This window comes from Neovison vison, chromosome 5 (assembly GCF_020171115.1).
Source record: "Neovison vison isolate M4711 chromosome 5, ASM_NN_V1, whole genome shotgun sequence".
Taxonomy (NCBI): domain Eukaryota; kingdom Metazoa; phylum Chordata; class Mammalia; order Carnivora; family Mustelidae; genus Neogale; species Neogale vison.
Window position 1 is genome coordinate 3609275 of NC_058095.1, and position 26238 is coordinate 3635512.

The window sequence follows — 26238 nt, forward strand, 5'->3', positions numbered from 1 at the left end:
CACTGTCCTCCGACCCCCAGGCTTCTGCCCCTGCCTGTGAGGCCCAACTGAAGGCTCCGGAAGAGGGAGCCCAGGACAGTGGCGCCCCCCACAGGACAGCGTCCCAGGGATGCACAGTGCACAGAAGGTAGGTATGGAAAGATGGTGGGACTCTGGCGGGGGTGGGGGGGTGGGGGGGTGGAAGGTGTCCTCATTCCCCTGCGGCGGGGGGACTGCTCTGGGCCAGAGCCAGGTCACTGGGCTGCCAGAGCCACCTCCCCTGCAGACACAGGTCCTCCTTTGAGGTGACCCCGGGGTCATCTCCACTCCTCTGGTCCTCTCCCCAGGTCCACAAGGGACCGAGTCACTCCATTCCATCGCCCCTGCCTCCTCTACCCCATGAGAGCTGTCACAGGCTCTCCATCGCCGCCCCCCCACCCCACCTGCTGTGGGTTAGCTCCAGTCCTGTCATAGCTCACTAGGACCAAGTGCAACGTGCATGGGTCCAGCCGGCTCCCCAGCGAGGTCTCCGTTCCCCAACCCAAAGCCCACAGCTGCAGGGCTGGGGCTCCTAAGCCAGCTCGCTCTTGGCCTCCTTGCGTTCACTGGTGCCCAGTGGCTGCACGGTAGGAGCTGACCCCTGGGTATGGCCTGGGGCCCAGAGATGCCAATTCCCAGGGCTGGGAGACACATCAGAGCATGGGTTCTCTAGTGGACAAAAGGTTCCTATGAGCCCAGCTTTGCCCCTCAGTTTCCTCCCCGCCCCCCTTCCTTCCTTCCTTCCTCCCTTCCCTCCCTAAGCCCTTGTCTGTGCTGGGCTCTGCACTGAAGCCCCATGGGCACATCGCGGACCAAGGCCACGCTCTGCCTTCTCAGGTCTAATGGTCTGTCTGAGTCCGATGATGTGCCAGGGCCTGGCGTGCGGTGAAAGGTGTGGAAGTGTCTCCTGCTACTATGAACAGCTAGCACCCACCCAGCAGCTGACCCTGTCCGCGCCGCCCGAGCCCCACCCTCCCTGGTCCCACCAGCGCATGGACATTTGGGTACAATAAGGATCATGGTGCAGCATGGAGAGAGACCCGTGGAGCCCAGAGCCAGCCCCACAACCCATCCCCTGCCCGGGATGCCTCTCCCCTTGAAGGTCCTGGGACCCTGCCAGGAGCCTGGCCCCAGGAGAGGAGTCCGGAGTGCTGGGGGACGTGCTCCCCACAGTGGACAGACCCCAGCAGTGCTCCTGGCAGGGAGCACAGCCCTTATCTTGCCTCCTAGAAGAGAAAGGGAACAGGACCTTGCAGCAGGAGGCCGGGGAGGCAGGACGTAGGGGCTCGGCCACCGCCTCCTTTCTCAGGGAAAAGGGGGCAGTTCCCAGGCAGAGGCTGAGCCCTGGTCACATGAAGGAGACCCTGGATGCACCCGAAGTGGCCAGCGGGGGGCCCTCGGCAGCAGGCAGCCCGCACAGGCGGTAAGCCTTCCCTTCATCATCTGCAGGAAAGCATTTACAGTCAATAAACGGGCTAATTAATTCTCTTCAAAGACCTCTCAATTATTCATCCCCGGCTACAGAGAGAACAATTAGAGCATCTCAGCTCATGGCTCTGGGAGTGGAGGCCAGGCTGAGCCACAGAGCCGGACCCCAGGGCTATGCAGCCCAGCGGTCCCCAGGGACCCTGCCCCCAGCAGAGACCACAGGCCTTGTCCCCAGGGAGCAACAGGGTGGACCCCCTCTTCCCCCTCATCCTTAGCCTCACTTCCGGAGGCGGGGGGGGGGGCGGGGAAGCAGAGACCCTGAGCTGCGGGTGACTTCTGTCCAACAGACTTGCGGGCAAAAAGCCAGGCTGGGGGCATCCAGCCTTCCCTGAGGGACTGCAGGGTCCCCACCCTATGGAGCGGAGGCCCCTGGGCCTCTAGGAAAGCGCTGTGTTGGGAGGAGAGGAGAGCAAATCCAGCCAGCTGGGGCAGGCCAGGCCTGTGGATGCCATACCCCCACACCAACGGCGCCCACAGAAGTCGTTGTTGGAAAACTGGAGCCCAGGGAGGGCCCTTGGGTCCCAGGCAGAGCAGTCCTGGTGCGGGGGGGAGACTCCTCCAAGGCGGGGCCTTCAGTCCCCAGCGAGCTTCCCTTCTCCCCTCCAGCTTTCTGGAGTTGTTCAAGTCCCTTGCAAGGGCCCTGAGGGATAGGGTGACCGGCCTATCCCCCGTCCACCCTCTCCTCACCCCCCCAAGCCCCCCATCGTGGGCTCTCTCTCCCCTGACGCCCCCAAACAGCAACACCCGGCAAACTGAGGGTTAACTCCAGGGAGCTCCCAGACCGCGCAGAGTGGGGGGTGGGGGGCCGGGGGCGTGCCTGTCGGGAAGTATGGATTTCTGCAGTGGTTTTACTGGAAAAGCTGTAGCTGAAGGTGGGAGGGGGTCACCATGGCAACTTCTGGCTATGGGAACAGGTCGGCTGGTGGGAACCAATTCTTTCAGGGGCCCAGGGGGCCCAGCTGGCACTTCGCACCCAGGGCCCCAGGGCTGCCTCTGCGCAGATCCTCGCCCTCCTGGGGAGGCAGAAGACCCTCCCCAGCCTGGAATTACCGACTTCCCGGCCTCCCTCCCGCAACCTCTCCCCGGGGCCGGGTCCCTAACTCACCTGCCCCGCCCCCCATTGAAGCGCCCCCCCCCACACCGAGCTGTTAATCGATAGACCCATTACCATGCGGCCGCCGGGGAGCTCTGGGAACCTCCCTCTTGAAAAAGCTTAGCCTTGGGAGAGGCTGACCCGTGGCCAGAGCTGAAATTCAGGGTATGCCATGAGGCTCCCCCTCCCCAACTCTGCCCCACTTGCCCCACGGAGGGCGGGCGTCTAGAATTGCAGAGGGTCCAAGAAGAGCTCAGCCCCCACTGGTCCTAACTGGGGAGTTCAAGGAAATCCTCTCCACTCCCAGCCCGAATACGCGCAGCACTCTGGGTGAGGGGCTTCCGCAAGCCCAAGGCAGCTTCGGGAGGTTGGGGCAGCCCCCAGGCACAGTAGTCTTCAGGGTGCACCCGCGAATCCGGATCCCGATGCCCCCTGCCCACTCCCGCCTCCGTGGGTTTCTGGGAGCCCTAGGCCTGCCCTCCCGGCCCACCCGATGCTTTGCCCTGCCCTTCCCCGCAGCCCGTTGGGTCCCCCTGGGTGCCGGCAGGATCTCGGGCCCGGGAGCGCTGGGCACTGCGGGAGGGAGGGTCTGGAGCTCCCAGGCCCTCCAGGCTCAGGTTCCTCTGGGCCCGGAGGGGGTGGCGGAGTTTGGCCTCTGAGCCCCCTGCAAATCCTGCAGGCCTGGGTGGGCGGGTGCGACAGGGAGGGGGTGTGCCCGGGAGGCGCTTCCAGGAATCTCCAGTGGCGCTGCCCAAACGGCCAGGAAGGGGGCATACGGAGGGCATCTGCAGCTGGGGGGCCCTGGGGAGCGAGGGAGGGGGGCCCCTTCCCCCCTCCCGCAGCTGAAGGAAGGACCACCCGCCCGAGTCCACGTGGGCACCAGCCCCAGCTCGGCGGGAGGCCCTTAGACGTGCGGCTCCGCGACCCGCTTTCCCCAGCTGCGGAATGGGCAGGGCAAGACCGCGCCCGTCTCCGGGGGCCGGTGAGCACTGAGGCCCGGGACGTTAGGAGGCGCGGGGTTCCGAGGTCACGCCCGCTCTCCCCTCTTCCCAGCCCCACAAGAAACGAGCTGGGACCCTGCTAAGGTCTCCCGGGATTTGCCGAGAGGCGGGGCTCCCCGCGTTGCGGACCACCGGGGCCGCGACGGGGCGAACTGGCCTCTGCGAGCGTCCCCTGCTGGCGGGTCCGCGCACGCCGGAGCCCAGACCCACCCCGGGCGCCGCCTCCCGCAGGCCGGCCGCTCGCTACGGTTGCCCCCGCCCGTCCGTGCCCGAAAGAGTTAAACCGACCGTGGGTGAGGTCCATTTCGCCCTCACCCCAGCCTCGGCCGCGGGCCGCGGCTGACTTAGGGGACACCCAGATCGGCGACCCGCCCCCGCCCCCACTCCCACCCCCGCTTCCGCTGCTCCCCTACAGCCCCCTCCCCGCCCCCGCGCCGCCGGGGCTTCCATCTCGCGCTCTCGGATCTGCCGAATCCCGATAAAACATTTGGGGGAGATAAGTGCTGCGTATAAATAATTAAGACCACATGCATATTCGCCAACAAAAAAAAAAGTTTAAAACCCCCATTCCGGGAACAGCTGCCTGTGTGGGGCCCGGGCGGGGCTGCGGAGGCCCACCTCCACCCCACTGAGGCTGTCCCCACCCCGCGGGCTCCTCTGGGGTGGGTCAGCTGGGGGCTCCTCCTCCAGCGAGCCCCGCCCCCAGCCCCCGGGGGAGCTGCTCTGCAGGGCCCAGAGTGGGTGGGGAGATGGTGGCAAAGGAGCTCTGAGCCCAGGACTTGGGGGTGGGGAGGCACCCATGCATCTCCAGAGGCCAGGCCTCTAGGTAGGGTTCCCCCAACTCGTAGGCCAGGCGGGGTCTAGGCACCCAGCTGGTGCCCCATAAACATTTACTGAAGAAATGAATGAATGAGTCAGTGAGCTCACTGCTGTCAGGTTCCAGCGAGTGTCCCTCCGGAGCTCTGGCAGGGGCACAAGGCACTCATCCCTCACCAGCTGCTGGCGGACACCCTTTCCAGGTGCAGCTTGAGGGCCTCAGGTCAGACTGGAAGGACTTCCGGAGGGACTGGCAGGGTGCGGCTGACCTCCTCTGCTTGTCGTCTTCTGCCCAGGCCGGAGGATCAGCCCAGGATTGTCCCAGGCTAAAGGCAGGCGTGTCCCGCGGTGCCTCTGCTCCAGGACCCGCCGGCGCTCCCCGCTGACAGCACTGTCTGATCCCCTCCCTCCCACCCTGTCCCTCTAGGCCACCCACCTGCTCAGGCAGGACTCCACGCGCACAGCTCTCTGCAGGCCTTTGCTGGAGGTGTCCCCTGGTCCCTGCCCCACTCCCCCCGACTCATGGAAATCACGTTCCCTCCAGCTTCATCTCCCACCTTCCAAAGGAAGCCCCTCTCCCCTTGCTACTGTTTTCTCATCCACATATTTCACGTATTTCCTTCAAGCCCAGGATGTTCCAGGCCCCCACCTGGATCCCCGCTGGGGATCCTGAGAATGAAAGACACAGGTCTTGCCCTCCACTAGCCCACAGCTCAGGGACACTGGCAAGTGACTAACAACAAGGGCTGCTCTAAGGTAAGCCAAGGTGCAGAGGAAAGAGCAAGCCAAGGGTGTGTATCGGGGTGGAGGGTCGAGGGGCCATCCTGGAAGACTTCCTGGAGGAGGAAACAAGGTGCCTGGAGTCTGGAAGACATGGGATTCCTCCTAGTAGAGAAGGCAAGAAGGGTTAACAGTGCCTCCAGGTTCTCCCAGCACTGCCCCCTGCCGGCTGTACACACGCCGGTGGTACTCACAGCCCCGGGCTCCAGTCCTAACTGCACTGCTTACGGGCAAGTTACTCTACCTCCCAGACCTCCGTTTCCTCACCTGTAAAATAGAGGTCATGGTTCCCACTGTGCAGAGCTCCTGACCATTTATCCTTGGTCCTCCGTTACCAGGAGGTGAAGCATCCCCCCTCCCCCAAGCACCCAGCACAGGTCAGCACACCTAAGAGGTGGATGGATTGAGGACCGCGGAGCTTCCCGGGGTCTTCCTTCCTCAGTGGCAGCACGTCCCAGAAGGGAGCACTAGCCTCTGCTCACCCAGGACTCTGGGAAGGCCCCTTACGCTGGGGATGGCTCTCATGTTGCAATCAACCGCCCACCTGACCAGGAACACGTGAGGGCACAAGCCACGTCCTGCCCTTGACCCGGGCCCTGCAGGCGCATGACCAATATTTGTTTGTGAAACGACGCTCTCCAGGGAGGAAGCTCCACCCAGGGATGCAGAAGAGACGGGGGTGGGGGGGTCCGGGGAGGGTGTTGCAGGTGCGGCTCTGTGTGTTGTCCTAATGTCCTAAGGGATTCTGGGGTTCCTGGTCAAAGGGCCCAGCCGTGGCTGCCCCTCTCTGACACGCAGGGGCCAGGGTGAGCCCAGGCTTGTCTCTGCGCCCAGCATCTGTGCCCCCGGCACCTCCAGGCCTCGGCATGTTTTTTATCTTTTAAGTAATCTCTTTGCCCAATGTGGGGCTCATGAACTCGTGACCCCTGGATCGAGAGTCATGTGCTCTACCAGCCACGCCAGCCAAGTGCCCGGACCAGTCCTGCTCTCCTGAACCCCACGCCGTGACTCCCATGCCAGCCCTCCAGGGCCCCGAGCAGAGGCTCCTTCTCTGTCTTGGACTTTGGACACGGTGCACAGCTGCCCAGGATTAGGATCTCTAAGACCTAAGAGACAATGACTTTCAAGCCTTCCTACTGTTTGGATCACGTGCTCTCTACTACAAAACACTTGAGCCATAACAGTATATTGTGTTGTTATTCACAGATTATAAGTTTCCATGACTATATGAATGTGTTATTTGCGGTATACAATATTCACAGAAGGTTGATATTTTAAAAGGATCAATTTTAAATCTAAGCATAAAATTCTCCTCCCTACCCCGGGGTGGGGGTTGTATAGTCCACTCTGGAGACCAGAGCCATGGGGAGGCTCTTGGGAATCCCCATGCTGTGATGGGGTCCCTAGTGCCTCCCCCACTTTGATCCATTCCCCAGCTTCAGGTCCAAACTTCCTTCTTCCCAAAGACCCCTCCCCCACAAAAACCCCTCTGCCACCATGGAGATCATGCTTCTCCTGACCCCAGCCATTCTGTCAGCAGCTGGCAAACCTGGGGTGCTCAGGGTGTCCCCAGCAAGGGTGATCTAGTCCCCCCTCTGCAGGGCTGCCAGCAGGGAAGGGGGCACAGGGGACAGACACAGGCCTACTGGGAGCAAGATAATGGAAAGACCGGGGACCCTAAGCAGACAGATGTCCTGCGGTTAGGGAATAGGAGGGTGCTCTTCAGTGACTGATAACCGGGGTTCAAACCCAAGGGTCTGTATCTAGAGTGCACAGCGGGTGCCGAACACAGGGATGTTGTCCATAAACAAGGTAGGTAGGCTCTGCCCCCAGGGCACTGGACGTCTGACTGTCCCTGGATTCAGACCCTGCCAGAGGTAAGGCAGCCATGGTCACCCTTGTCCCTTATGACCCGTGACTCCTCTAGGGACATCCGCACAGGTGGACAAGGTAGGCAAGCCTGGAAATCTGCAACAGAAGCCCTTTCCCATACTTGCCTCCTAAGGCCAAGGGCCAAGGGCGTCTCTAGGACAGCAGAGCCCAAAGCCTGACTCCTTTTGTCCATATGAGCTCTGTCCATGTCCACTCACTAGAACCTTCCCTGCTCTTCCTTCCCACACAGGTTCTATCCCTCTGGCCACAGGAAGAGGAGATGGTGGGGGAGGGCCTGGGGAAGGGTACCCTGCCAAGCTGGGGGGTGATGCTGGGAGCTCTGGCCCCCCCACCCCCGTGCGAGCCCCCGAGCCCCAGGCGCTCAGCCTCAGGTGACGGTGGGCCCCTCGCATCTAGCACAGGATCAGCGTCTGTGGAACTGGACGGACTCTAGACGGACCACCGTGCCCACGTCCGGCATCTGAGCCCTCCGTCCTCCCCGCCCGCTGGGCCCAGGGGCCAGGACAGAGGGCCCTGGGCACAGGCGAGGGCCCAGCCTGCACAAAGCTGACCTCGAGCCTCAGCCCGGGCCGCGTAACAGGAAGCCAGAGGCCGATGCCGGTAAGCGAGGCAGATTCAGAGATCAGAGGTCTGCTGCCTGATCAGAAGCAGCCTGGAGTCGGAGGACAGATTACTGGAAGAAGGAGGAAGCTGGGCAGTAAATAACCAGACCCCGAACGCTGGCCTCTAGCTGTCGGAGCCCAGCTGGGCAGGGCAGCTCCGGGGCCCCGGGGCCCCGGGGAGGGGTGGGGGTGGGAGGAGCAGGTGCCAGGTGTGCTCGGCTTGCAACCAGGGCTGCAGGTGGCATCTAGAAAGCAGGGCTGGGGGGTGTCCAGAGGGTCCCACGGCAGGTCCTGAGATGTTAGGAATCTCCAATGCTCTTCAGAGGGTCGCTTGGGCCCCATCCCCAGGCCTCCTGCTCTGTGGCCATGCATCCCCAGGGGGCCCTTGTAATGGGGGACCCAGCCCTGGGCTTGCTTGGCTCCCCCCTCCAGGCCTCCCTGCCCCCACGCCTGAGCTGATTCCTGGAAGGCTGGCGGCTTCCCAGCAGAGCAGAGGGAGCCCTGGGGCTACTGTCCCAGAGGATTTCCTAGGATTCCAGCTGCCAGGCCTTCACACTGGGCTCTTCTGTTCCCTTAGGACCTGGAGCGCCCCATGGGCCTGCCCCCCCTGGAGCCCACGCTGTGGGGGCCTCTGTGGAAGGGGTCGGATCCTGACTGGGCACCTCTAGTCTCAAGCCTTGCACAGTCTGGGGCGGAGGGGGGGCATCAGAGACCTCCCACCCCCACTCTGGGCCTTAGGGATGGAGCGCTGTGCGGGGTGGAGGCAGGGCCTCCAGCTTGCCAGAGAGAAGTGCCAGGGGGTGGTGTTCACCTCTCTGAGGTTCATGGGGCCAAAAGGCCCACCAAAGGCCACTTTTCATTCTGGAAAGCACGGAGGCGGCTTTCCAGCATCCCTGGCGCGCCTGACCAACAGGCAGGCCTGATCAACACCAGGGCAGCCAACCCCTCCAGCCTGGCCCAGGGCACAATGGTCACTGGGTACACGGCCAACCGCCCCTAACAGCAAAGGGAGGACCGCATAGTGCAGGGAAGGCGACCTCCGCGTCAGGGGTGACTGGACTTGTCTTGGAGCTGCGCGGTTCCTGCCCTCCGAGCGGTGGCGGGAAATAATCGGTCCACGAATGTAAACACAAGGGGAAAGGCAGAAATTCCAAATTCTAGAACAATTGGGAGAGTATCGCCGTGCCCTTGGAGAGTTCTTAAGCAAGACACTCATTATAAAGGGAGGGGGCGAAAAATTTAAGTACATAAGAGGAGGAATTTGTAATCCATCACGCACTTCACACAAGCGCGAAGACAGGCCACAGAGGAGGGAAACGTTTTTCGGCCGAGCCGCGGACGGGTTGTTGGTACCCAGCACCCAGAGATGACGGGCGGGTCGCCAGGAAGAGGCTTCGGCTCCGCACGGAGGAGGACAGCGGTGGGCTAAAACGTCAGAAAAGGCGTTCAACTCCGTCGCTCATCAGAACGAGCTGATAAAAGTAAAAATGTACCAGCGCGCGGGCACCGCACGGCCGAAGTCATGAGGTGCGGTCCTGCCCAGGGATGGCAGGAACGGCCGGCGACGGGCACGTGGGGACGGAAAGCCCTGCAGCCACTTGGGGAGAGGGGCTCGGGAGAGCCGCGGACCGGCGGGGGGCTCGCCTGCCGACGCGGGACCCGCCAATGCCGACGCTCACAGCGGCGCTGTTGGCAAAGCAAACCTGAAAAGCACCTGGCCCCCGGAGCAGGTGGGACGGAGAGATACACCGAGGTCCGGGCGCCCGGTGCAGAGCGCCAACCACGCGGGAGCCCGAAGCCCAGCTCCCCACAGGGCTACACGCTCCCCTTAGGATGTTACTGAGGGACCCATCCTCGGAGAAGAGCAGGTGATGGTCCCAAAAGTCAGTGGTCACATGGTCCCAGCAGTTGCTGCTGGCAGAGGGAGCGCTTGTGAATGACGAGGAAAATTCCGGAACCCTGGCCACGTTCGATTTCTCGATCTGAGGAGCAACGCCATAGAAGTTCATTCTCTGCACGTATTTATTTGTGAAACGGGGCAAATACACATCACGCACTTTTCTGCATTCTGCTGTGAGCATCTCCTCATGTTTCTGAAAGCACCAGCGGATCTGAGGGCCCACTGTGCGGGGCGCTTCGCATTGGCCGGGCAGAGCCCCCAGCCCCAGCCCTGGTGGGGTGCCGGTGAAGGTTGTGTGTGTTTCCCTCGGCTTGGACGGTGCAGGGTCTCCCAGCAGCCAAAATGTCCAGCCCACTGCGGGCTGCTGCAGGGACTTTCTGCTGGGCGGTGGGGTGCGACCCCCTCCTCTCGCTGCCCCCATTCTCTCTGGGTCTCCTGCCATTTCGATTTCCCGAGATGGCTTTGAAGGTGGCCCTCTGTCGTGCTGTAGACCTCTCCCTCTGCAGGGGCTTGGAGCCGTCCTCCTCCTGTCCCCTTCCCTCTCTAACAGCACAGGTGGCCTTGACGTGGGGCCCAGCACGCTCTCCTTCGCCGCCCCCTCCCCCAGTCTGCGGAGATTATGGTGCAAACAGTTCTCCCTTGACTCCCAGGCAGCTGGGCCTGGACGCAGGCCAGGGCCCTATGGATCCTGCGGGCTCAGGGCCAAGAGGCTGGGATAGGGAGGACATTTCCCCCAACCTGTTTACCAGGACCCAAGGCCGCTATCTCCAGTTCCAATCTGCTGCCTCCCTTTATCTCAGTGGGGCCAGCCCCTGGTTCCCAGCAGCAGCCTCCCCGCCACTCACTTCCTGCCAGCAGCCCAGGGTTACAGGAATACGCACGCTCACTTCGGCTCGTGCGTGTGTGAGTGTGTGCCCACACCCCAGAGCCTGCACCTGGAGGGGTGCCAGCGAGCCTGGGGGTGCCGTGAAAGCAGCCACCCCAGAACTCACGTCTTGCTAAACCCTGCAAGCCTGCCCAGGGTCCTCCCACTGTGCCAGAGAGTGGCAAGTAGGTGTCTCAAGAAGGCCAGGGGAGGGGCTCTCTTAGGGACCCCCCAGGGAGTGTCCTTCGTGGAGAGACCAAGGCAGGAGCAGGGTCTGTTCCTCACCCCTTCCTGGCCCCCTCTGGCACAGGACCCCAGGGCCCTCCCTGGTCAGAGCTGCTGACACGGCTCCTGGCCCCCCACGACAGTGTCTGCGCTGGCGGTGTCCACGCGGCCCCGGGGACCGGGGTTGGAGGAAGTTGACCCATGTGTCTCCCTTTGTCGGTTGCTCAGCTGGAGTGACCGTGGGCCAGCTCCAGGCTGGGCAGACAGGACACTCCAAAAGCTAAGAGCATCCTGGCCCTGGCCCATAACCCCGGGGGGCAAGGAGAGGAGATGACATGGACACCCCAGAAGGCGGGCCACCTCCCTCCCCTGCTGGGGCAGGGCTTAGGGGGGCTTCCTGGGGGAAAGAACCGCTCAGCAGAGACCCAAAGACCAAGAAGGTGACAAGCAAGGACGTGTGAGGATGGTTGGGGGGGTTTCCGGGGCAGAAGGAACACAGGTGCAAAGGCCCAGGGGTGAGACAGAGGCCAGGGCATTCGGGGAACCCAAGTGTTGCCATGCGGTGAGAGGGAGGGGACTGTGACAAAGAGCCCGCTGGGGAGGGAGGGGGCGGGGCTGACCCGGAGGTGGCCTAGCGCAGGGCTGTGGCAGGGTAGGGCTGGTCTGCGTGGGGCCGGGAGACAATCCCACCACCTTCAACCTCCAGCAAGGGCCACTGCTTAGGGGCTGGGCTCTCCTCGGACACGACTGCTGGGGTCCGCTCAGTGACCTGGAGTCGTGGGGAGGGGGCTGCCCTAGGGCCTTCTGGCTTCTCAGCCCTGGCCTTGGAGCTGTGAGCTGTTCCCAGCTCACCAACAAGATGACCCAGAGATCAGACGCAGCCAGGGACACACTCACGCACAAGCACACAGACGTATACACATGCATACACACGCACACACGGGCACCCCACATCCGCCCCACGCTTACACACATGTACAGACTCCCCCCGCACTTATGCACACATGTGTACACACACGGGGGGTGCACTGCACGTACTACAGCAGTGCTTACACATGTGTGCTCATGGACACGCGTGCATAGGTACGTGTGTGCACACTGATACACACAGACACACAAGAGCCGACGCAACCCCCCCAGACCAAGCTGTGGGCAGAGGGTCTCCGCTTCACCCCCCAACAAGGCCTCAAAAACTGGGTGCTCAGCTGGTGACGCATCTGCCTTCAGCTCGGGTCATGATCTGGGGTCCTGGGATCGAGCCCCGCATCAGGCTCCCTGCTCGGCGGGGAGCCTGCTTCTCCCTCTCCCTCTGCCCTCCCCACCCCCTGCCGGTGTTCTCTCTCACTCTCTCGCTCTCAAATAAATAAATAAAAATCTTAAAAAGAACAAAAGAAAACAGAAACACGTCTTCTTGCTCAGGGGAGGGCCCCCACCCTACCTGCTCCCTCCACCTCCTCCCTTCCTCACGAGGGTGAGGCAGGGCTGGCCCAGGGGCCCTAGGACTGGGGAGGAGGTGGCAGCAGCTGGTAGGTAGAAGGAACCTCTGGGAGGCCCCAGCTTCCCTCAGGAAGAGGCCAGCTCTCTGGGGAGACAGCTGTGATGGGAGGAGAAAGGCTGGATTGATGACCACCTTTGTTACTTTGGTGGCCTTCTGGATGGTGGGCTGGCCTTAAGCCCCCTGCCCAGTCCCCCTCCTCCATGCTATGAGGATGGACAGGGAGGCTGTGGGTGAGTAGGCTTGGCAAACTGGGAAGCGCCTGCAAACAGAAGGCCAGGACTGGGACGTGCCTGGGGATCCCATCCGTCGGCCCCCTTACTCCTTGCTCTTCTGAGGGCCATCACGGCTGCCCCAACCCCTCCCTTCCTGTCCACAGAGGCCTCTGCTCCCCACCCCCTCTTCCCAGCAGAAGGGCTGGAGCCAGACTCAGAGATAAGGGGCTTGTTTTCCAAGGGCCCGGAATTCAGTACAGATTGCGGGTCAGGGTCAGAGGGGCCCTGGGGTGGGGGAAGGCACAATGAGCCCTTGCTTTAGATGGGGGCCTTGGGGCCGCAGATCCTACAGGGATCTTGTGATTTATGCCCTTTCAAGAGGCCCGCGCTAGGCATGGGGGGAGAGGTGGAGAGCTCCAGCGAAGATGCCCTAACCCTGAGAGCTCCGTCTCCACCCTGCTGTCTCCTCCGCCTGGCTGGCCTTCTCCCGAGATCTCCAGTGCCCCACCTCCCTCCTACCTGGAGTTTTTGCCTTATGTTCCTCCTTCATCTGATTAGTGACCTGCTCTGTCTTCACAGCTCAGCCCAATTCCTGCCTCTTTCAGGAAGCATACACTGATGCCTCAACCAGGCCCCTGGCAGTGTCTCCCAGGGCTGACATCCACCCCCTTCCCAGTGCTCCTCTCTTGGGCAGTGTCCTGTCCCCACCCAGGGGACCTAGGCTCCGACAATAGTCTGCTCTTGTCTGCCTTTATCCGTAGACCCAACTGGGAGCAGGCACATGGCAGACCTCTGATGAAGACGGGAGTGCCCTTTTCGATGAGGGCCGCCCTGGCCAGGGCTGTGGGCACCTCTTCTGGGGAACTTGGGCCCCTGTGGGACCAACATCCTCCCATGGCGGGGGAGGGGGCAGCGACATCTGTGGCCTTACTCCAGGGAGGGGAGCAGCCGAGTGAGGCTGGGCGCTCAGAGAGAGACTTGTCCTCCCTGTGTGAGGGAAGGTCCCCCGGCAGAAGGTCCAGTCTGGGCTGAGTCCCCGTCCTCCCGGTGGCAGCAACACCAAGCCCCAGGGCTCTGGGCTGGGACCAGTAAGGAGGGTCCTAGCAGCTGCAGAAGAACGCTCATATGGAGCGCTCACGCACAGCCAGGGACCAGGGTCAGCACTGAGGACAGTGAGTCATGGAATCCTCAAAACAAGGAGACTGAGGCACCAAGAGGAGAAAAGCCTCATCCAAAGCCTAGTGAGTGAGGACTTGAGTTCTGTGCCCTTCACTCCTCAACCCGGCTGTGCACCTCAGCGGGAGGCAGCCCCCTCTCAAGGGCAGGAGTATGCACGAGGGGGCTCTCTTGCACTCCTCTAATGCTGCCTCCCTCGTACCCCATGAAGTCCGACGCCCAGACCGGTTGCACCACCTCGGCATCCCTCTGCCCGGCACCTAGAAGGTACTCAACAAATCTGTATTGAAACAAAGTCAATGACGGGATGCTCTTTTCAGGGGCGATGTAACACATGGAGTTATGTAACAAGGGAGCCAGCCGGCCCGGCCGCTTCCTTGCCAAGCGACCGCAGGCGTTAGCTTCTGCGCGGCTCAGTTTTCCCATCTGTGAAACGGGGACGCTCCTGGGACTTGCCTCCTAGACCTGCCAGGAGGCGTAACTGCACTAACGTTTGTAGGGTGTCCGAGACAGCGCCTGGCACACGGCAGGAGTCACACGAGCGTGCGCTCTGGAACGCTCGTCGGCCTCGGTTTCTTCTTGGGTAAGCAATACCCTCCCTCTCCCACATGCTCCCCTCGCGCGGTGCCCTCCGCCAGGAAGCGCAAACTACAACTCCCAGCATGCCTCGGGGCCCGCCTGCCCGAGCTCGCACGGCGCCGCCTGGACGAAGTCCGAACTACAACTCCCAGCACGCCCCGGGCACACCCGCGGGCCCAGGTCAGCCGCTGCGGTCGAAGACCGTGAAGCCCCGCCGCGCCAACCCCTTCGCTCCCGGTCGCCCTCGCTGGGAAGGGTCCGGGTGGAGGTCGGGAGCTGCCCCCGCCATGCTCCGCGGACTGGCCCGGGCCGCTGCCGGGCGACCCGGGGCCCTCTGGATGCGGGGGTCTGGGAGCGGGACGGAGGTCCCGGCGCACGTGGTGGACCTGCGCAGCGACACGGTGACCAGACCCGGGCCGGCCATGAGGCGCGCCATGGCCGAGGCGGTCGTGGGGGACGACGACTACGGCGAGGACCCCACCGTCCGCGGTGAGCCCGGTGTGTGGGCCGCGGCCTGGGGGCGTCGCGGCGACCCCAGAGCGCTGTCCGTGGTGCTGGCGGGAGAAGGGGCCCGGAGAAGGGGCCCGGGGCGCGCAGGGGCGGCGCAGGCTGGGCGTCATGCCCTGAGGCCTTGCTGCTCAGTCCGGCCCATCACCCGACAGTCTGCTGGAAATGCGGATTCTCGGGCCCCACACTCACACCCGCCGAGCCAGAGTCTGCAGGCTCATGGGCCTCCCGGGCCTCCCGGGCCTTCCGGGGGACCGGTGTGCGCAGGAAGGTGTGGAGCTGCGCGTAGGATGGGTGTGGTCTCCTCCTGCAGAGCGCGGCTCTGGGGTGCCGAGCGAGTGTGGCACCCAAGGTCTCCTACCCAGCGAATGGCAAGGCAGTCTTCGAACCCAGGTCTTTTCTCTCAAACCTGTAGCTACGGTCCTGCACCCACCGCCTTTCCACGTGAAGACACACAGGAAACCGGTCTAGAAAAGAGGATTTGGACTCCGATAACCTAGGGAGCATTTTCACACACAGTTTTGGGGGTGGCCGCCGTAGTGGACCACTGCTATGCGAGGGTGTTTATCCTCTGCCCTGCCAGGGGCAAGCCACAGGTTGCTGTTTGAGCCCCAAGGGGCTGTGTGTAGGGTCAGGTGGTGATCGGTGATCATGCGTTCTGCAGACACCTACTGCCTGGAACTTCGAAAATGCTGAGCCCACTGCTTAGAAGGCAGCCAGACACACAGACCCCATGGGGTGGGGGAAGTGTCGGGGCTGGCATCTGTCCACAGAGAGTGCCTTGGGAACCGGTGGGGAGGAGAGGCGTGGAACTCACAGGGAAGGGGGACTTCGCAAAGTAGCCTCTTACAGAGCGAGTGGCGCCCTCAGGCAGGGAAGGGAGCTGGCTCATTGGGTATTGAGGATACAGATAGGGACTGTGGCTGGAGTGTGGGGTACTGGGAGCCACCAGTAACTGGAGGTAAAGACAGAGGGCAAATCCCACTGGGCCTGAATGTCGTGCTAAAGACTTCAGAGTTGACACCACAGGCAGAGGGGAGCCAGAGCAGCCTTTAAAGCAGGAGCCTGAAGTCCCCCCCCCGCCGCCCCCCACCGAGTCTCCCCTTCTGAGAGCTCCCGTCCTTCTGTTCTGGGAGAGGAAGTCAGCAGAGAAACCGCAGTGCCCCACCTGCAAGGGGCTGATGGGAAAGGAAGTGAGACAGGTGTGAGGTCTGGATGGGACAGGGGGGTTCAAACCACAAAGTTTCAATGTGGGGGAGACCAAGGCCCAGGGGGCGGCTGGGGGCAGGGTGTTGACTGAGAGGCCTCTCTACCTAGATATGTGGTCACCAAGACCACAGTCTGCAGCCCACAGACCAGGGCTTCTGTCTGGCTTGGCCACTCACCACAGCAGGACACGAGCTCCCGGTTATGAGTAATGCATAAAGAGTGCCATTGCTGACGGGGTCTCCCTATGCCTCCCGTCCCTTCCCTCCTCAGAGCTGCAGGAAAAGGCCGCCAAGCTGCTGGGGGTGGACCAGACCTTGTTTGTGCCCACCAACACCATGGCCAACCTCATCTCTGGTGAGCGTGGTGGGGGGTGACTCCCGTTTGCCCTCCAGGTCCTCCCTCTGCAGTTCTCTCCTTGGTGCAAGGGGCAAAGCTCGCACATCAGTGGGGTGCTGAGCCGTCTGGATTTCTGCTGGGCTCAGCGGAGAGTCCCCAGCAGGAGATGAGGGAGAGGAGAGGAGGGAGCTCCGCGTGTCCATGCTCCTCCCCCAGCTCCCTCCCCAGGTGGTCTCCTGGGAGCCCTCTCCACGCTTCCCCGTCTCCAGGTTCTGGTGACCACACCTCCCTCTCGACCCTTATGACCTGGGGGTCTTGCTCTGTCCCTTGTGGCTTCCCTCCACACTGCTACACCTTTGTAAATCGCCCCTTTATTAAACTCTCTGGCTTCCTAGTGGGCATGGGCCTCTGTTTGCTGCTGGGCCCAACTGATGCCCGTGCCCCGAGCTGCTTGACCCCCAGGAGCAGCAGGGTGACCAGCTTCCTGGGCAGGACGTGCTCTGTGGGTGGGCTGCAGGGCACAGGGCACAACATCTCACTGGACAGTTATCCTGGACTTTCGTAGTTCCTGGGATGGTTCTCTGGCCCATAGCAGTAAGATGTCTTGAAGGGGTGCCGTTTCCTAATTGGCATAGGCACTTGGGAGCTAGCCTCCGGGCTCAGCCAGGAGCTGGGCGGGAGCAGGCGGGCCCCACGGGACTCCCAGCCAACGCTGCCCTCCCCCATCTATCAGTGATGTGTCACTGCCAGCGCAGGGGTTCCCAGCTCCTCCTCGGGCAGGAGTGCCACCTCCACGTCTTCGAGCAGGGCGGGGTGGCTCAGGTAAGGACCCGGCGCCCCTCACCTGAGGCCAGCTCAGCATTTCTGTCGGGAGCTAGTTTCCTAGGGACCACGTTGGGACCTGCGGAGGGAAGAGATGGCCAGGGTGGCTGGAAAGGGAGCCATTCCCAGACTGACCACGTGGGGGCAGCCGCGGCCCAGCACCCCCCCCCCGCCCCCGCCCGATCGGATACGGGCCGTTCTCGGCGCTCTGCTGCCCCCTTGTGGGCACCCGGAGCACGCGGCGCTCGGGCTCGGGAGAACATAGCCCTTGGTTCCTCCCCTTCTTGCTGGGGTGTCCGAGCCCACGTCCGCAGCAGAGCGGCAGGCTCGATGGCCCCGAGCTGGGGAGGAGCCGCGGGACAGAGGTGGGAGGCGACGCGGCGCCCCTGGACCTGATCTTCCCTCCCTCTTTCCCCAATACCTGCAGATCGCGGGGGTGCACTCCCACCCCCTCCCAGACCTGCCCCGCGGCACCCTGGACCTGGCTGAGCTGGAGAGGATGGTCACAAGGGGCCTGGGGAGCCCCTACCACCCGGTCTGTGAGCTCATTTGCCTGGAGAACACCCACAGCAGCTCCGGGGGCCGCGTCCTCCCCATTGACTACCTGCGCCAGGTGGGCCCAACCCCACCACTCGCCCAGCCCCCACCCGCCCCCAGCCAGCCAGCCCCCCCCCACCTGTGCCCGGAGCCCCCTCCTGGAGGGTGTCTCCTCACACAGGCTATGGGTGCCCAGGGCAGCTGGGACTGCTGTGGGAGGGACGCATGTGCCCCTCGCCCGCAGCTACGGAGGACAGTACGCCCCCCGGTTAGCCCCGAGGACAGAGACACCCCCCTTCTCCCCATGGAGCGAGTCCCACAAGCACCTGCTTGTACATGGTATGAGGGCTGAGCCGCGCCGCTCCCGGGTGTGAGAACTTGCCGCTAATGACCCTCCAGACCCTCTCCCTGCCCACGGGAGTGGGCGTCTCCTCCACGGAGGCACGGGACGGCTCAAACAGGGTGCCGCATGTATGGCTCTTGCGGCCTCTGCATTCGGCCACGGGAGCCCACCGCTTATTATCAACCCCCTTTCACAGAGGACGACGCCCAGGCTCAGGCAACTGAGCTCCTGCTCCGGTCCGAGGGGGCCACGCTGGACACCGGCCCAGCCCTGATCCGTCTGGACTCCTCCAGGCTCCCGGAGACTGGTCCTCCCTCCACTCGGGCCCCAAGCTCAGCCCCTCTGACCGTTGCCTGCTCTTTGCCCCCAGGTGCAGCTCCTGGCCCGGAGCCATGGGGTCCGCGTCCACCTGGATGGGGCCCGGCTGATGAACGCCGCGGTGGCTCTGCACGTGCCCCCCGCCCGCATCGTGGAGCACTGTGACTCCGTGTCTCTCTGTTTCTCCAAGGTGGGGAAGCTCAGGCTGCCTCCCAAACACAGGACAGCGGGGGTGTCCGCAGTAGGAGTCAGCTGGGTTCCGAGCTCCGAAGCTGGCAGCGGCTGGCCCTGGGCCCCCTTAGCCCCTCCCCAGATGGGGCCCCGTCCCCTTCCCACGCCTCTGCCCTGGCCACAAGGACAGAGATGCACACCTGGGGTGCTTGCAGGCAGGACTCTCTCCTTTCTTCCTCCCAGGGCCTGGGGGCACCGGTCGGGGCCTTGGTTGGGGGGCCCAAGGACTTCATTGAAGAAGCCTGGCACCTCCGGAAAGCGCTGGGCGGAGGGATGCGCCAGGCCGGGGTGCTGGCTGCTGCCGCCCTAGTAGGACTGGCGGACTTTGAGGAGGTGCTGCAGAGGGACCACCAGAACGCCCAGAGATTCGCCAAAGGTACGTGGACCACGGCCCCTACCCCCACCCTCCCTTCCTTTTGCTCTCAGAAGAGTGTCTGGGCCCAAATCCCCAGCGGGTGTACTTCCTTCTGACTCTAGAACGTGTAGGGCAGCCACTGAGCCATGAGGCGTGGGCCCGGGACAGTAGAATGCTTTACCAGACCGCACCGGCGGAGGGTCTGGACCAAGAAGCCCTCAACGGAGGTCAGGAATTTCTATTTCCTGCAAGATCTGGCGAGGGAAGCCTCCAACCCAGGTCTTAATCTTTATCACTTGAGTCCTCGAAACAATCCCATGATGTCGCCACTTTACAGATGGGGATACTGAGGCCCAGAGGTTAACTGATTTGCCCCAGGTCACACAGCTGGAAAGCAGCAGAGCCAAGTCTGTGTGGCTCCAAGGGTCCCTCTTTTCTCTGAGGCGGCTGGGCTGCCCTGTGCCCTTGCTGGGATGACAGGGCCGGACCTCAGGGCTGAGGTCCTGGGGTCAGGCTCCACTCACCAGAGGCCCCGGGCCCAGGGCTCCAGGAGCTGGCGTCACCCATCTGCTCCGTGGAGCTCTCCGCCGTGGAGACGAACATGGTGATGGTGAAGGTGGACGGGCTGCGTCCCGAGGAGCTCTGCCGGCGTCTGCAGGCCGTGAGCGCGGACGAGGTGGCTCAGACCGGCCGCGCGGTGCGCGTGCTGCTGTTCCCCTGGACCGAGCGGTCGGTGCGCGCCGTGTGGCACCGCGACGTCTCCGCACAGGACACCGAGCTGGCGCTGAAGAAGTGGGGGTTTGTGCTGAGGCAGCTGGGGTCCTGAGGACGGGGTGGCCGGACCCTGTGCCCCGGCTGGGACCCAGGTGGGGAGTGCAGGTGTCCGGAGGGAGCAGGTGGCAGGAGGGGGCAGTGAAACGACACCCCGTGACCCTGTGACCCGCCTGCTCGGACCCCTTGACTCCCCACACTCAAGGGGAAGCCTTCCACCCGCGCTCCTTCAGCAAGCCCACAGTGCCTCCTGCATCTGGGACAGGGCACCACGGGGGCGGACCGGTGGGGGCCCAGCTGAGCCCCTTGCCGGAGCCCAGGAAGCAGCCCGGGCAGGGGCTCTGCTCACAGCGCACAGAAGAGGAAACTGTCCTGAGCTCCTGCTCGGGGACACACGGGGAAGGGTGACCGGAGATTAGAAAGAGACAGCGGGGCAGGATGCCCGGGAGCCCTAGCTGCCCCGTGTCGGGGGCTGGGATTTATCTTGTCACCTATAGACTTGTTCCTTTAAAAAAAATTTTTTTTTTTTTTGCTTACAAAAGAGTATGTCTTTATTGTAGATGATTTGGGGTTGGATCTCGTTTTTAGCAGTTCCTGGGGTCGTGTAGGTCCAAAGGCAGACAAGGAGGCCCCCCACCAAACCCTTGTGCTCCCTGCTCCCCAGCGAACCGCACAAGTGCGGTTAGAGCCTCACAAGTGGAGAGGACCTGCCCCCCAAGCCGTCCCATCCAACACGGGGGTGCGGGGTCGGGGCGCGGGGTCCTCTTCCACCTGTGCCGACCCTCAGAGAAGGGGCCTGTTGTGCCTGCAGAAGACGTCTCTGGCTGGACGGGGACACACACACACAGCTGCCCGCACAGTTTATAGTTCTGTTTGATCAATTCCGAAAAAACGTTAAGACGGAAAAACAAGGCTTATCTGCACAGAGCATAAACTGATTTATTTAAGGACAAAATGGCACAATGTTGCAACACAGAATGGTAAACGCTAAAACGTAGGTGCGAAGGGAAGCCCTCAGGGGGATCCCCCAAGTGGTACCAGCCCCCAGGGCCCCAAGGAGCTTCCTGTAACCTTTGGAGCAATAAAGGGAGGCTGGGGGAGGGGACCGAGGCCAGAAGGGCTGCCCTCTAGCCCCCCTGCACACATTCCAGACTCATGAACCCCAGAAGGGGCTGTGTGGGGCTTCGGGTGCTCCACAGCCCCCCTGGGGCCCCTTCTCCTCTGCCACCTCGACTTCTCTGCCAGGAGGAGCGAGCCTCACGGTGACCCAGGAGTCCAGTCACAGCGGACCTGCACCCGGGTCTGCGAGCAGACCCCCACCCACCTCTGTTTTGCAGCCCTGGCCTCTGCCTCTCAGGGGCAGCCCCCGCCCATCCTGGCTAAGAAGCCCCACCCCCACCCCTACTAGGACTATCGCACCTGCCCCTCTCCCCTAGACCCCCCCCCCCCCCCCCCCGCAGTCACAGACATTCCCCCGGGGACTGCAGATGGGAGGATGGGGTCCAGCAAAAGCAGCAGCCGCCCCAGGACAAGGACAGAGGCCTGAGAACAGGGAGGGGGCAGGGTGTGTCCAGCCCACTCAGCTGCCCTTGCAAATCCCCGGGGACTCCCGGCTCCCCGCCCCCCCCAGGATCCTCCCCGCCAACACCCGCCCTCGAGCCAGGGGACTGAACAGAGGCCTGGGAGGCCCACCAGCCTGGAGGGGCATCTGGCCCTGCCGCGTGCTCCGGGATGGTCTGGACCTCGGAGCCCCCCTCTGTAAAATGGGTCAGTGGTAGCTAACGTGAAGGGCAACTGGAGGACACGCAGATGCGCAGGTGACACGGGGCTCAGCGCCCAACTCAGTGGGTGTCTGACAGACTCACACTCCCTCCTCCCCAGCACAGCGGGCAGCTCCTGCACCTGCCCCGGGGCCCCAGGAAAGAGGACAGCATGGCACACCAGGGCTGATGGGGGAGGGGGAGGGCAGGCCATGTCCTCGAGTGGGAAGGGGACCTGCTGAGCACCGGGAACCTGCAGCACCCCCACCCCGACCCCGTTCCTTTGGGTCACTTGCTGACTCTTTCTGGGACTCCCTTTTCTCATTCCCAAGAGGGAGTCACACCAGTTAGTCCCTAAAGGGCATAAACTGGGCAGGGGGCCCCCAAAACATCCGGCTTTGCCAGGCAACAGGAACCTGGCTCCTTGGCTCTGCTCCCAGCCCCCCACCCCGCAGGTGCCCCTCCCAACAAGAACTCCAGCCAGGCCTGCAGATGCAAAGGGAAACTCTGTCCCTCGCCCCTGCCACTTGCCCCTCTGGGACTCAGATGACCACAGAGTGGGGGTCCCCCGGCTGCCGGCTGAGGCTGAGGGCACGGGCTGCTGCGAGCAGGAGGAAGCCGCTGAGCGCCTCGGAGGCGCAGGAGCCCCAGGCCAGGGCTAGAGACCAGCCGAAGCTGATGCGGATGTCCTGCATGTGCCGGGGGCCGTACTGGCGGGCGGTCTCGGCAAAGGCCAGGTGGGAGTAGCTGATGTAGACGCTGACCCCTACCAGGGTCAGGGCACCTGGGGGAGGGGGGCAGGGGGACCACTCGCTGTATCTACCCACTGAGTGCCACTGCCTCACCAGGACCTGGCCGAGGCGGTCCTGGAGACCAGGAGCCCCTCCCTGCTGGCCTTTGAGGGGAACAGAGGCTCTGATGCAGTCCCCAAAGCCCCGGGCCTCACCCCACAACCCACCCCCCATGAAAGGCACCACATATACCCTCGGCAACAGTCCCCAGTCTACTGCCTCTGCATACACAGCACCCTCCCATGTCCCCCAGTGTCCCTCACACACACACACACACACACACGCACACACACGCACACGGAGCCAGTGACCTCTACTGGCAGTCGGGGGGGTCTGGAGCTCGGACCAGCTCCCCTCTCCTTACCGTTCCCCCCACTTCATTGGGTTACTCCCCCCACCCCCCCGCCCCCGGCCCCAGCCTGAGCCTCCAGCACCTGCTGGCTCCTGCCTGCCCCCTGCCCCGCCTGCTCCCATCAGCCCCATCTCCCCCCAGCGCTGACAGTGATGTCAACGGACCCGTTTCCAAGGAGCATCCCCCGCGAGGACAGCAGCCAGCCTGGACCCTGAGCGAGCAGAGCAGGTGGGGTGTTCTTCGAACCGGGTCCTTCGGAAGAGGAGCGCCCCGCAGCAGCTGCCCCCGGGCCCTCCGTCCACCCACTTGTCTGGGCCATGGTTCTGAGAGCATCATGCCAAGGCTTCCTGGATACGATCCCACCCCGTTACTCCTCTCCGTGGCTTCCCAAGGTCCTCTTCACTGGATTTAGACCCACACAGCCGGTCTCTGGGGGCCGGTCGCAGCTGACTGCTGCTGTCATCCTCTGAAGCGCACACCCGGGCTGTTGGTCCCCCAGGCTCTTGGCACCAGGCAAGCCTGCCTGCTCCCACTTGACCAAGGTCTCCCACAGGGCCAGCATCCCCTGGCAAGGAGGCAGGCCTGCCCCAGAGGAAGCCCTAGGCCCCACAGTCTGAGCTTCAAATGCCATGGCCTTGACCGTAGAGCTGGCCCGGATGCCAGACCTGGCTCAGGCCTCACCCCGACAGCACAGGCCTCTGATGGCTGACCCCAAGGAGCCCCAGGGCAGCATCAGCGACAGCCAGGCTTGGGCAGCAGGGGGCACCAGCTGGCGGGCAGGCGCAGATGGCACCAAAAAGCACTGGTGACCTTGGTGAAAACTTGGACCTCTGAGCTGGAAACTGGGACCACAGGGAGGCCACGGCTGCAGCCCCGGGGGTGCGCCTGGCCAGCGCCCAGAAGAGTCTAGGGGAATGTCGGCTGAGGAACTGTTACCAGTCACATTCTGGGCCTGGACCCGGGTCACTGCCAAGGACCGCGAGGCCCCTCTTCACCTGTGTCACTGCCGGGGTCTGACCACTCCAGCTGCTCCCACTAGGCCAGTCCGGAAGGAGAGGAGAACAGGTACCCCCCCGCCCCCGTGCAGGTCTAGGAGACCAGGTCCAGGGATCGCCTTGGGGAGCTCAGCCCTGGGCTTCCTCCCTCCCTGGCTCGAGGCCCACAGCCAGAACCCCTGCCTGTGTCTCTAGAAAGGCCCCGTACACCCAACATGATTTGCCTGCTGCGGCTCAGTCCCCAGGCTGGGCCCAGGCTCAGCACAGGCCAGATGGGAGCAGGAGACAGGGTGGCAGGAAGGAGGCACTCCCACTCCCAGGACGTGTGGCCCCCAGGGCGCCCACACTCACCTCCTAACAATAAGTAGCAGCCGGTGAAGAAGAGGAGGACCACGCTCCGTGTCAGGGAGCCCAAGAGGCCACAGATCCAGCCACACACGATGAGGACGAGGCTCAGGGGCAGGGTCACCATGACAGCTCGGTGCAGGGCTGCCGGGAGAGGGGGCTCAGCGTCCCGGCAGCGACCTGGACCGGCCCCCACTGCCCCCCACCCCCGCCGGCCCATCCAAGTGAGCGCTGCAGAGCCCCGTCTGCCTGGAGGTCCACCTTTGTGGGACAGTTTTGCCAGGAGATGAAGGACAGACCGGGGGTGGGGGGTGGGGACTCAGGCCGGGGACTCACAGATGAGGTGCTGCACTGAGGTGGGGACATCCAGGTTCCCACTGGTAAAGGGATCGATCAGGGGGATGCAGCTGTTTTGCCCTAAAAAGCAGAAATGACAGAAGCTTGGGGGGCCGGACCCCTGTGGGGTCCCCAACCACCCTGGGTCCCTCTGAGACGGGTGGTCTTGCGGGCACACTGGACATCACACTCTCAGCCCTGCCTGAACCCGGCAGGCTGGCCAGTGGCCACGGAGCCCCATCAGATTCTCTTCTGCACCCGAGTTTGTGACTCCAAGTGGGTCTGGAGGATTTAAGACCTGCTTTGTTTCTGTAACGGACAAATATACCTACATAGATGTCGGTCTGAAACTCAGACATCCCAGAGACGCTGCCCTCAGCCCTCCCTTAGGCTTGGGGCCCTGAGCAGGCTCACGTGTGGCTTTGCCTGGACAGGAAAAGGTGCGTGTAACGTGGACTCCTACTCTTGCACACACGCATGCCTACCCACCCACATTTGCACACACACGTGCACACATCAAGGGGGCTTTGGAGCAATCAGCACAGTGTGTTCTGCGGATGCACCAACAGCTCGTCTTTCCTCCCCGGCCGCCACCAAGGAAGGTGTCGTCACGCACGCGCACGCGCAGAGCCTCCCACACGTACACTCACGTGCACACACGCACACTGACACACGCACACGCGCTGGCACTCACACAGACCTATGCTCACGCGTATGCACACACACACATTCACACGCTCTCACAGACACTGCTGCCCCCCAGGGCTGGTCCTGTGCAGGGGAGGACCCCCAGCCTGCTGGTCACCCCGTCACATAGGCTTGAGGAGGGAAAGGCCTCCCCTCTCCGCAGGTGTGAAAGGTACAAGGCACTCCTGTTTGGTGCCCAAGGGCTCTTGTCAAGCCATCAGGTGGTGGGGAGGGGGTGGGGGAATAGAGAGGAACAGGGGTCTTACTCTGGGGGCCCTGGCTGTGCTAGGCTGAACCTCTGGGGACAGCAATTGAGAAACAACTCGTGGTCACTTGGATGTGGAACCGTGCCCTTCCCGGAGGTCCCCAGTGCCCCGCACCTCTCCCACCTCAGCGCCCGCACCCCTGCTTGAGGAAGAACAGGAGCCTGTGCCCTGGGTGCAGGGTCCTGCCCCTGCTTTCCTCCCTCACTCTCCCAACCACCCCCCACCGACTTGCATCCTGAGAAGAAGCATCTTCTCCCCATCGGACAAAGCCTTGGAGGGACAGGCAGCAGCCAATGGCAGAGCCCACTGAGAGCCGGGGGTTCCTTCTCATCTACCAAGCAATGTGCCGGCAGCTCCTAACACAAGACACCCCCGCCCCCACCAGGGAGAGCAAAGAAATGCCCAGGGCTCCTGCTCCCCAGGCTCTGGGGGCCCCAAAATGCCCTTCTCCCCCCAACCGCCCGGTGCCCCACCCTTTCATTTCTGAGCCCTACTGTCACCGCCCAGTTTTGGGAGAAAACAGAGTCCGGGATGGGGAGTGGGCGGCAGGAGGGGCGCTGCCCTGCCCGCGCCCTCTGCGCCCCGTCCTGCCACCACTGTACCTTCACAGACGCGCCAGAGCCCCGAGTGCGAGGACAGCCGCGCGGCCCGCCCGGTGCTGTTGCCGGCGTCCGCCACCTCCAGGACGTACCAGTAGTCGCTGGCCACGGCGGCCGCCAGCAGTGCGAAGCTGAGCAGCGCGCCCAGGGCGGCGGCCAGGAGCAGCGCGCCCAGCCAGGCCATGCAGTCCGGGAGTGGGGCCGGGGATTTGGGGAGCAGAGAGGACCTCGGGTTGAGAGAGTGGGGGAGCGGGGAGAAGGGGAGGGAAGCGGGGGCTGGGATTTGGTGAGCTGGGCCGGGGAGGGGGCGCCAGGGAGTAAGGGGCACGGTTGGGGGGATGCGGGGAGCTGGGGCGGAAAGCTGGTGCTGAAAGCTGGTGCTGCCACTCCGAGGGTTTTCTGGACGCGGCGCCCCCTTTTCTGCCTGCGCGCCGGCCTCACACTCCCCCCCTCTCAGGTTTGCAGGAAGAGCGGTCCCACCTCTCAGCGACGCGATTGCAGATCTCCGGTGCAGGGATGGAAGTCTCAGAGC

The 26238-nt window shown here is 63.5% G+C and overlaps 2 protein-coding genes across 2 annotated transcripts; one reads left to right on the forward strand and one right to left on the reverse strand.

The window, feature by feature from the left end:
• The first annotated feature begins 14361 nt into the window (after positions 1-14361).
• On the forward strand, positions 14362-20058 carry LOC122905935 (probable low-specificity L-threonine aldolase 1). The gene is made up of 7 exons (XM_044247325.1): positions 14362-14635; positions 16133-16216; positions 16932-17020; positions 17448-17633; positions 18271-18408; positions 18633-18825; positions 19347-20058. Exons 1-7 carry the CDS (start codon positions 14434-14436, stop codon positions 19628-19630), a joined length of 1176 nt encoding a protein of 391 aa, XP_044103260.1. The 5' UTR covers positions 14362-14433; the 3' UTR covers positions 19631-20058.
• TMEM235 (transmembrane protein 235) lies at positions 19776-25890 on the reverse strand. Its single transcript, XM_044250199.1, is given in 7 exon segments — positions 19776-19831; positions 21441-21521; positions 21863-21899; positions 21902-22119; positions 23825-23962; positions 24155-24235; positions 25710-25890. Coding segments are annotated over 7 exon segments (792 nt in total).
• Positions 25891-26238: the final 348 nt, after the last annotated feature.

Bases quoted from the DNA above. Each gene is read 5' to 3' on its own strand.
- LOC122905935 (XM_044247325.1), top strand. From the start codon at position 14,434: ATGCTCCGCGGACTGGCCCGGGCCGCTGCCGGGCGACCCGGGGCCCTC. The intron at 14,636-16,132 runs GTGAGCCCGGTG...TTCCCTCCTCAG, and splicing joins CGAGGACCCCACCGTCCGCG to AGCTGCAGGAAAAGGCCGCC. The intron at 18,409-18,632 runs GTGGGGAAGCTC...TCTTCCTCCCAG, and splicing joins TGTCTCTCTGTTTCTCCAAG to GGCCTGGGGGCACCGGTCGG.